The 11395-nt window shown below is 36.5% G+C and overlaps 1 protein-coding gene across 1 annotated transcript; it reads right to left on the bottom strand.

The window, feature by feature from the left end:
• Positions 1-204: 204 nt before the first annotated feature.
• LOC309825898 (olfactory receptor 5P4-like) lies at positions 205-1099 on the bottom strand (the record flags this gene model as incomplete). Its single annotated transcript, XM_082659727.1, is given in 4 exon segments — positions 205-501; positions 503-592; positions 596-841; positions 845-1099. Coding segments are annotated over 4 exon segments (888 nt in total).
• Between the last annotated feature and the right edge of the window lie 10296 nt (positions 1100-11395).

Below are 11395 nucleotides of genomic sequence, written 5' to 3'. Positions count from 1 at the left end.
CTTAACTTTATAAATAGAAGTAAACATTGGATTTTTATTTATTTACGGGAGCTTATCACTATAAACGTGATAAAGTTAATGATAAATATCATTAAAATATCCATCAAAAATGTTCCCCAAATTAATGGTTTGTTATTTATAGATTTATATCTGATTTAATTCAGGAAAACCAATATGCTCTAGCCATTAGTTTCTCATAGCCTCTTACACCTCCTTGTTCCTCAGACTGCAGATGAGGGGGTTCAGCATGGGAACCACCACTATGTAGATTACAGATGCCACTTTGACCTGATCAGCTGAATAGCTCGATTTGGGCATTACGTAAACAAACAAAACTGTCCCGTGAAACAAAGTGACTGCAGTGTGGTGGGAAATGCAGGTAGAGAAGGCCTTCTTCCTCCCCTCAGTAGAGTGCATCTTCAGGATTGAGTGGAGGATGTAGCTGTAGGACACGATTATGGTTAATAGTGTGCTTATGAGGACTGATGCAGAAGAGATGGCAAGGAGATATTTCAGCAATAGAAACATGGCCACAAGAAAGCTTCAAGAGTGGGAAGAGGTCACAGAAAAAATGGTTCGTTTTATTTGGTCCTCAGAAGGAGAGATTCATCAAACAGCCTGTAAATGAAGAAGCATTTATGCATCCACCCAAGTAGGAGGCCTCCAACAGGAAGAAGCAGACCACTGGGGACATGTGGGTGGAGTAGAGCAGGCGAGAGCAAATGGACCCATAGTGATTGTAGGCAATGGTGGCCAGCAGGAAGCACTCTGTAGTCCCAAAGGTGACATCAGAGCCAAGCTGAGCTATACAGCCAGTGACTGGGATGGCAGTTCTCTCTCTTCAGAAACTCATCAGCATGATTGGTGTGACTGATGTGGAGTACCCAATGTCTACAAAGGCCAAATGGCTGAGGAAAAGGTACATAGGCATGGGAAGCTGTGGGCTACTTCGGATTAAGATGATTATGCTAATATTTCCCACTACGGTAACTGTATAAACTCCTAGAAAAATCTCAAAAAAGATGGCACATAGTGTGGGATTATCTGTTAATCCCAAAATAATGAACTCTGTCACTGTTGTATGGTTTGCAGTCTCCATCTGTTCATTTAACAGTGCCTACTGAAATCAGAACCAGAGGAGACTAAATTGACTGAAATGAGCCCACATTTATATACTAAACATAACCTAACTATAACCTTATCAATAAGTTAAATGGTAAATTTGCCTCACTTATAGAATACTTTGTGCATATAAATTTTCTTTTCAATTTCCATGAAAATATTGAAACTGAAGACTTGATTACCTTAGGACTCAGCTATTTTACTCCTTTTTATATACTCTTTATTTATTTTTACTTTATTTAAGCCAAAGCAAAGATTATGATTCCTCTGTTTGACAATTAGAAGATCCAACCCAGATAACACAGAAGAAGCTGTATAAATCTTACTCATGTGCATGGGCGATATGTAAAAGACTGTTTACAGCAGTATCGATTGTAGTAACATGAACTGTAAATAACCTACATTTTCAAAGAAAGACCAGCTCTTGATTTTCCAGCCCCATCCCAAATGTGCCTCTATTCAGTAATCTCTGCCTTAGTAGATGCTGTCTCCATTTATGCAACTGATTGGGCCAAAAAATATGATGTTGACTTTGACATCTCTTTCTTACTTGATCTTTTTCCTGGAATAAAAAATATCACATCCTTAGTTATAATATTTGATAGCGAGGGCAAGAAGGTGTCCATGTTCAAGATGGAAGGCAAATCGAATTTTTACTGTTTTGATGAGATTAAACATCGTGGATATTTTGCAGAATCTTCCAGGACTTACCTTCTATACCATACCTTTTCATACTTACGGGATTGTATGAAACAAGAAGAAGAGTCTGCATATTTTTATGGGCGAGGATTAAATGCAAAGTGAACTGAAATATTTTGGGACTTGGGTTAGTTACGTTTTGGTTTCTTCAGTTCTGTTAAGCAACTATATAGAAATAAGAAGTAGGGGCATATGATGAGGATGGGAGGAAGGGGTAGTTATGGAGGTAGGAATAGAGGTAGCCAGCAAGGAAAGGTAGGAAATTAGACTGAAAGAAAGATTAGTATTTCAGAATAATGCTCCCTTACTTCAAAATAGATCACATGATCAGGGGCAGGTGAGAATGTGTTAGTTACCTTCAGTCATCCCCATGACTCCTCTAATTTAAAGATCAACATATTCTTATGAATAATTTGTTTTTTCAAGAAACTCTATCTTAAGAATTAAGAAAACATACATACATACTGTCAGCAACCATGCACAGTCTACTCAGTGTTACCTGTGAATCATGACAATGGTATGTTATAGTATGAATGGTACTAGGATTATGTATATGAATTATCAAGTTCTGGCTTTTTTAACTAGACAAAGACCCAAACCTGAAACGAATTTTATATCTTTAAAGAAAATAGATGTATGAAACACACAAATGTTTTCAAAGTTGGATATGAGTACCAGCGTGGAAGGCAAAGTGACATGCAGAATACCATGGACTTCGAAGCCATGCAGACCTAGGATCAGTTTCTAGCTCTGCTTCTTGCTGTCTATGAAATCATAGGCAAGTTACAAGAAATGTTTGCTCTTCTTTTTCCTTACCTGTAAAAAGGAGATAATACATACCTCATGTGATTCTTGGGTTAAATTACATGATGTGGGTGATAACTCCAAGCACTGTTAACACAACAAATAAATGCTCAATTACTAATAGTTTGCTTGAAATAACCACTTGTAATTTCTGGTACATAGAAGAGAATCAAATATGTCTGTATCCGTAAAAATGAACAAGTATGCACTAGTGATACATCCACTGCAACACTAGTGATAGTCTCCAAGGAATTGTTGCTGTACAGCAAAGGCGTATTTAAGTGAGGTTGGTGTCATTCAGGATAAGGCCCAAATCACCTATTTCACTTGTAATTACAAATTAATTACTTCACTTGTTTTGGAAAACTTCATTGAGAATCACTTGGGATAGAGAAATTACATGTGTACATCTACTGGGGCAGAGAAATAGCATGTAAACATGATTATGTAAAAGTGTATAAGTAAAATATTTTCTAACTACCCTCAGGTTCCATTAGTTTTTTTAGTTAAATGGAAAAAAGTAACAATTTTGGTTTAATTAAATTGTAAAACGTAACATTTTACTATCCTTGAAGTTGATTATTAGATCAACATGACTAATATGGTTGTGTAAATTTGTGGCATTTCTGAAATGTGGCTGTAGTCAGTGGTCCAGGTTTTCATATCACGTGTGTTTAGATTTGGGTTCGCTAGTACAATTTAGTTTACAAATAGGCATCTAATGGAATTGCAGTATTATTATCAACATTCTAAGTGACATACATTTTTTTAAATTGTATAAATTTTCCATATGTATTATAGAATTGTACTAGGACACTTCAGATACACACCGGGCTTGTTGGCTGTAGACATTTCTCACATACATGGCCTTCCCTCTCCCCAGTGACCTACCAACATGTATGCATTCTAATAAAACCATGAAACTCACACTAGCATTTTTCTTATCACCCTGCCATACACAGCTGCCACGTTCACTAGCAGGTTGTCCAAGATACATGGCCACAGTTGATTCTGGCTGTGTTCTTAGACCATGGCCACATAGCAGAACACTCTCTAGGTTGAAGGTCAGGCTCCTTTGATTCTGGGCTTGAAGGAGCCTATAGGTTAATAACCTTCAGAACAAAGTTAAGCCTGATAATCCACATAATGAGACTCTGACAGCTCAAAGACCTCAACTCCAACAAGTTAGGAAATGGACATGCTGCGAGGTTCCATCTCACGTGGAAAGACACAGCTTCTTTAGGCTTTAAGGAGACCCAACTGTGGCTGATGAGTGATACAACGAACATTCCAGATGACATCTGGGAGAATTAAATTCCCTTCACCCCTGCCCTCCTCCTAACATTTTGTTCACACCATTTTATTATTACCCATTATAGTTGAAGATCTTGCTCCTTCCCTGGAGTGAAGATGTAGTGTCCATGACAAATTATTCTGTATCCCTTTTTAAATGGTGCAATATTGGGAATATAGATGGCAGTAAATAGATGTTTGTTAAATTAGTGTTAAACAATTTTTAAAAAGTCTTTCTATGTATCAGACATTGTGTTATGACCTAAAGATAAATAGATACTCCCACATCTCTATCTTTACCCAACTACAAACCATTTTATAATTGTATTCATCACTCAACAACCCCTTCTAATGGAAGAGTAACTTCTAGTCACCTTTATGCTCTCAGGTTTAAATTTCACTGTTGAAACCTCCCCTGACACCGTAGACTAAGTCATATTCTCCTGGCGAACAATTTCAAAGAATCCTGAAATATGTTTTGCACTTACACACTTTTAATTATATAGGTACTGGAGCAAATAATTGCATTTGTCTTTTTTATCTACTATCCTACAACTCCCATGAGGGAGGGGGTCATGTCTGCCTTGTTCAACAGTTTATTCTTAGAACATTGCAGAGTGCCTGGTACATAGCAGTACTAAATGAATGAATGGGTGAGTGACTAAATTAATGATTTTTTTCATGTTTATTCTGCTGTGGTAAGAATACTTAGCCTGAGGGACTTCGCTGGTGGTCCAGTGGTAAAGAATCTGCCTTCCAGTGCAGGGGATGCAGGTTTGATCCCTGGTCAGGGAACTAAGATCTCACATGCCATGGGGCAACTAAGCCCGTGAGCCACAACTACTGAGCTCACATGCCTCAACTAGAGCCCACGTGCTGCAACTAACACACAGCGCAGCACAAAAATAAAATAAAATGTTTAAAGGAAAAAGAAGACTTTGCTTTAAAAAAAAAAAACTTAGCATGAGATTTATCCTCTTAGTAGGTTTTTAAGTATATAGTACAGTATTGTTAACTATAGGTACAATGTTCTACAGCAGATCTCTAGAACTTACTCATCTTGCTTAATTCAAACTTTATGTGTATTGATTAGCTACTTCTCATTTCACTCCAACCTCAGCCCCTGGCAACCATCATTCCACTCTTGATTCTATGAACTTGACTTTTTTAGATATCTTATAAAGTAGAATCATGCAGTACGGTCCTTCTGTGACCAGCTTATTTCACTTAGCATAGTGTTCTCCAGGTTCATCTATATTGTCACATATTACAGAATTTCTTTCTTTTTTTAAGACTATAATATTCCATTGTATGTGTTTACCAAAATGTGTTTATCCATTTCTTTGTTGATGGACATTTACATTGCTTTCATATCTTGGCTAGTGATATGCTGCAGTGAACAAGGGAGTCCTAATATCTCTTTGAGATACTAATTTCAGTTCTTTTAGGTAAATATCTAGAGCTGGGATTAGTGAATTATATGGCAGTTCTATTTTTAATTATTTGAGGGACCTCCCTACAGTTTTCCATAACAACTGCACCATTTTGCCTTCCCAGCAAAACGGTACAAGAGCTTCCTCTTTCTCTACATCCTGGCCCACACTTGTCTTTTTTTTTTTTTTTTTGGTAATAGCCATCCAGACACATGTGAGGTGATATCTCATTGTGGTTTTGATTTGCATTTACTTGCTGATTAGTGATGTTGAGCACCTTTTCATATCCCTGTTGGCCATTTCTGTGTATTCTTTCGGAAAAAGTCTATAGCTCATTTTTTAATCAAGTTATTAGTTTTTATGCTGTAGAGTTTTATGAGTTCCTTATATATTTTGGAAATGAACCCCTTATCAGATATATAGTTTGCAAATATTTTCTCCTAGTCTATAGTTGCCTTTTCACTCTGTTGATTATTTCCATGCTGTGCAGAAGCTTTTTAGTTCGATGCAGTCTCACGAGTCTATTTTTGTTTTTGTTGCCTGTGCTTTTGGTTTGGTATCAAAGAAATCATTGCCAAAACCAATGACATGAATCCTTTTCCCTATGTTTTCTTCCAGGAGTTTTACTCTTACAGTTTTAGGTCTTACGTTTAAGTCTTTAATCCATTTTGAGTTGATTTTTTTGTATAGTGTAAGATAATTGTCAATTTTATTCTCTAGGGATATCCAGTATTCCCAGTACTATTTATTGAAGAGACTATCCTTTGCCCACTGGGTATTCTTGAAGCCTTTGTCAAAAATTAGTTGACTGTATATGCATGCGTTTATTTTTGGTTCACTATTCTATTCATTGGTCTGTATTGTGTCTTTATGCCAGTACCATTACTGTTTTAATTACTGTAACTTTGTAATATATTTTGGAATCAGGAAGTGTGAGGACTACAGCTTTGTCCTTTTTTCTCAAGATTATTTTGGCTATTTGGGGTTCTTTGTGGTTCCATATGAATTTTAGAATTGTTTTTTCTATTTCTGTAAAAAATTCTGTTGGGACTTTGATACGGATGTATTGAATCTGCTTTGGGTAGAATGGATATTTTAGCAATATTAAGTCTTCCAACCCAAGAAGACAGGATGTTTTAATGTTTGAGTCTTGTTTAATTTCTTTTACCAATATTTTGCAGTTTTCAGTATACACGTCTTTCATTTCCTTAGTTAAGTTTATTCCTAGGTATTTTCTTCTTTTTGGCATTATAGTAAATGAGATTGTTTCCTCATTTCCTTTTCAGATAGTTCACTGTTATTGTAGAGTAATGAAAATGATTTTTATGTGTTGATTTTGTATCTTGCAACTTTATTGAATTTGTTTATTAGTTCAAACAATTTTTTGATGGACTTTCCAGTTTTCTCTATATAAAATTATGTTGTCTGCAAACAGGGACAATTTTTCCTGATTTGTACACCTTTTTTTTTTTTTTCTTGCCTAATTGCCCTGGCTAAGGACAAGCTTACTCTGAGATTTCCAGATATGGTCATTAGGATGATCATGAAGAAGATGACTCCTGTAGTGTCTTTGTATGGCTTTGCTATTGAGGTGATGCTGAACTTATAAAATGAGTTTGAAGGTGGTCACACTGCTTCTATTTTTGGAAGAGTTTAAGAAGAATTAGTATAATTCTTCTTTAAATGTGTGGTAGAATTCACCCATGAAGCCAAATTATCTTTGGCTTTTCTTTGTTGGAAGGTTCTTGATTACTGATTTAATCTCTTTATATGTCATTGGTCTGTTCAGGCTTTCTTTTTCTCTTTTTTCCCCCCAAATTTATTGAGATATTATTGACCTGTAACATAATTAACTTTAAGGAATACAATGTGATGTTTTGATGCACATATATATTGCAAAATGATTACCACAATATGGTTAATTAGCACCTCCCTCCCCGTACATAATTATCTTTTTGTGTGTGTATGTGATGAGAACATTTAAGATCTGCCTTCTTGACAACTTTCGAGTATATAATACAGTATTGTTTACTAAAGTCACTATGCTCCACATTAGATCCCCAGAACTTATTCATCTTATAGGTGGAAGTTTGTACCCTTTGACAAACATCTCACTGTTTCCCCACCCGCAGAGCCTGACAGCCTCTATTGTACCCTCTATTTCTATGATTTTGGATTTTTAAGATTCCACATATAAGTGAGAACATACAGTTCTCATACAGTGCCTTTCTCTGTCTGACTTATTTCACTTAGCTTAATGCCCTCAAAGTCCATCCATGTTGTCACATAAGGCAGGATAGCTTTTTTATGGCTGAGTAATATTCCATTGTGTTTGTGTGTGTATACATTATGATATATATGTGTATGTGTATATATATATATATATATAAAATATTTTCTTTATCCATTCATCTGTTGATGGACACTTAGGTTATTTCCACGTCTTGGATATTGTGAATAATGCTGCAATAAACATGGGAGTGCATGTATCTCTTTGAGATGATGTTTTCATTTCCTTCAGGTATATATCCAGAAATGGGATTGCTAGATCATATGATAGTTCTATTTTAACTTTATTCTTGATTCAGTCTTGATAAGTTGTATGTTTCTAGCATTTATGTATTTTTTCTAGGTTATCCAATTTGTTCACACATAATTGTTTGTGTAATCCCTTATAATACTTTTTATTTCTGAGGCGTCCACTTTTTTTTAAATAAATTTATTTATTTTTGGCTGCATTGGGTCTTCGTTGCTGTGCATGGGCTTTCTCTAGTTCGGTGAGCGGGGCTACTCTTAGTTGCGGTGTGTGGGCTTCTCATTGCAGTGGCTTCTCTTGTTGTGGAGCACGGGCTCTAGGCGTGTGGGCTTCAGTAGTTGTGGCTTGTGGGCTCTAGAGCACAGGCTCAGTAGTTGTGGTGCACGGGCTTAGTTGCTCTGCTGCATGTGGGATCTTCCTGGACCAGGGATCAAACCCGTGTCCCCTGCATCGGCAGGCGGATTCTTAACCACTGCACCACCAGGGAAGTTTCTTCTTTCATTTATGATTTTATTTATTGAGCCCTCTTTTTTCCCTAGTCTAGCTACAGATTTCTCTATTTTGTTTATTTTTTAAAATACAACTCTTAATTTTGTAGATTTTTAAAATTACTTTTCTATTCTCTATTTCTGCTATGATCTTTATTTAATTAATTAATTTTTTTTGAGTTATGAGTTATGTTTTATTTGGGACAAAGTGAGGACTATGGCCCAGGAGACAGCATTTCAGATAGCTCTGAGAAACTGCTCCAAAGAGACTGGGGGGAAAGGTCAGTATATATGTGAATTTGGTGAAGGGGGAGTACATGCAATCAAGCACACATTTTTTTGCAGAAGGTTTCTGCTAGTCATGAGGAGCAGACGTCATCATGAAGGATTTTAGTGCTTTTCTAGTTATGAGGAGATATAAGAATTTGGCTCATAAAATCGACTCCTGAAAATATCTAACTATCTGAAGACCTGTTCACCCAGTTCTTTCCAGAGCACAGAGTGCCTCATTTCTCCTCTCCACCCTGAACTCCTTTCAGGGAGTATTGAAAGTCATCTGCTATGATTTTTATTTTTTCCTGCCTTCTGCTTGGGTTTAGTTTTTTCTTCTTTTTCTAGTTCCATGGGATGTAAAGTCAGGTTGTTTATTTTAAATTTTTCTTCTTTTTTAATGTGATATTTATCACTCTAAACTTCCTTTTTGGTACTGCTTCAGCTGCATATCCTAAGTTGCATTTCCCTTTTCATTTGTCTCAAGGTTTTTTTTTCACATCTTTATTGGAGTATAAATGCTTTACACTGTTCTGTTAGTTTCTCCTGTACAACAAAGTGAATCAGCTATATGTATGTATGTATGTGTGTGTGTGTATATATATATATATATATATATATCCCCATATCCCCTCCCTCATGAGCCTCCTCCCACCCTCCCTCTCCCATCCCTGTAGGTCGTCAGAAAGCATAAAGTTGATCTCCTTGTGCTATGCAGCAGCTTCCCACTAGCCATCTATTTTACATTGGGTAGTGTATGTATGTCAATGCTACTCTCTCACTTCATCCCAGCTTCCCCTTACCCCGCTGTGCCCTCAAGTCCGTTCTCTACGTCTGCATCTTTATTCCTGCCCAGCCACTAGGTTTGTCAGTACCGTTTTTTTTTAAATTCCATATATATGTGTTAGCATACAGTATTTGTCTTTCTCTTTCTGACTTACTTCACTCTGTATGACAAATTCTAGGTCCATCCACCTCACTACAAATAACTCAATTTCATTCCTTTTTATGGTTGAGTAATATTCCATTGCATATATGTGCCACATCTTCTTTATCCATTCATCTGTTGATGGACATTTAGGTTGCTTTTATGTCCTGGCTATTATAAATAGTGCTGCAATGAACATTGGGGTGCATGTATCTTTTTGAATTATGGTTTTCTCAGGGTATATGCTCAGTAGTGGGATTGCTGGGTCATATGGTAGTTCTATTTGTAGTTTTTTAAGGAACCTCCATACTGTTCTCCACAGTGGCTGTATCAATTTACATTCCCACCAACAGTGCAGGAGGGTTCTCTTTTCTCCACACTCTCTCCAGCATTTATTTGTAGATTTTTTGATGATGGCCATTCTGACTGGTGTGAGGTGATACCTCGTTGTGGATTTGATATGCATTTCTCTAATGATTAGTGATGTTGAGCATCTTTTCATGTGCCTCTTGGCCATCTATATGTCTTCTTTGGAGAAATGTCTATTTAGGTCTTCCTACCATTTTTGGATTGGATTGTTTGTTTTTTTGATATTGAGCTGCATGAACTGCTTGTGTATTTTGGAGATTAATCCTCTGTCAGTTGCTTCATTTGCAGATATTTTCTCCCATTCTGAGGGTTGTCTTTTTGTCTTGTTCATGGTTTCCTTTGCTATGCAAAAGCTTTTAAGTTACATTAGGTCCCATTTGTTTATTTTTGTTTCTATTTCCCTTACTCTAGGAGGTGGATCAAAAAGGATCTTGCTGTGTTTTATGTCATAGAGTGTTCTGCCTATGTCTTCCTCTAAGAGTTTTATAGTGTCTGGCCTTACATTTAGGTCTTAAATCCATTTTGAGTTTATTTTTGTGTAGGGTGTTAGGGAGTGTTCTAATTTCATTCTTTTACATGTAGCTGTCCAGTTTTCCCAGCACCACACCACTATCCTGTTATTGAAGAGGCTGTATTTTCTCCATTGTATACTCTTGCCTCCTTTATCAAAGGTGACCATATGTGCGTGGGTTTATCTTAGGGCTTTCTGTCCTGTTCCATTGATCTATATTTTTGTGCCAGTACCATACTGTCTTGATTACTGTAGCTTTGTAGTATAGTCTGAAGTCAGGGAGCCTGATTCCTCCATCTCTGTTTTTCTTTTTTAAGAGTGCTTTGGCTATTCGGGGTCTTTTGTGTTTCCATACAAATTGCAAAATTTCTTGTTCTAGTTCTGTGAAAAATGCCATGGGTAATTTGACAGGGATTGCATTGAGCCTGTAGATTGCTTTGGGTAGTATAGTCATTTTCACAATACTGATTCTTCCAATCCAGGAGCATGGTATATCTCTCCATCTGTTTATGTTATCTTTGATTTCTTTCACCAGTATTTTATAGTTTTCTGAGTACAGGTCTTTTCCCTCCTTAGGTAGGTTTATTCCTAGGTATTTATTCTTTTTGTTGTGATGGTAAATGGGATTGTTTCCTTCATTTCTCTTTCTGATCTTTTGTTGGTAGTGTATAAGAATGCAAGAGATTTCTGTGCATTAATTTTGTATCCTGCAACCTTACTAAATTCATTGATTAGTTCTAGTAGTTTTCTGGTGATATCTTTAGGATTTTCTATGTATAGTATAATGTCATTGTCAAACAGTGACAGTTTTACTTGTTTTCCTATTTGTATTCCTTTTATTTCTTTTTTGTCTCAGATTGCCATGGCTAGGACTTCCAATACTACGTTGAATAATAGTGGCAAGAGTGGACATCCTTGTCTTGTTCCTGATCTTAGAGGAAA

The sequence above is a fragment of the Grampus griseus genome (assembly GCF_964374135.1).
Source record: "Grampus griseus genome assembly, chromosome: 8".
Classification (NCBI taxonomy): Eukaryota; Metazoa; Chordata; class Mammalia; order Artiodactyla; family Delphinidae; genus Grampus; species Grampus griseus.
Note: the sequence above shows the minus strand (reverse complement) of the source record. Positions and strands in the feature narration are given on the sequence as shown.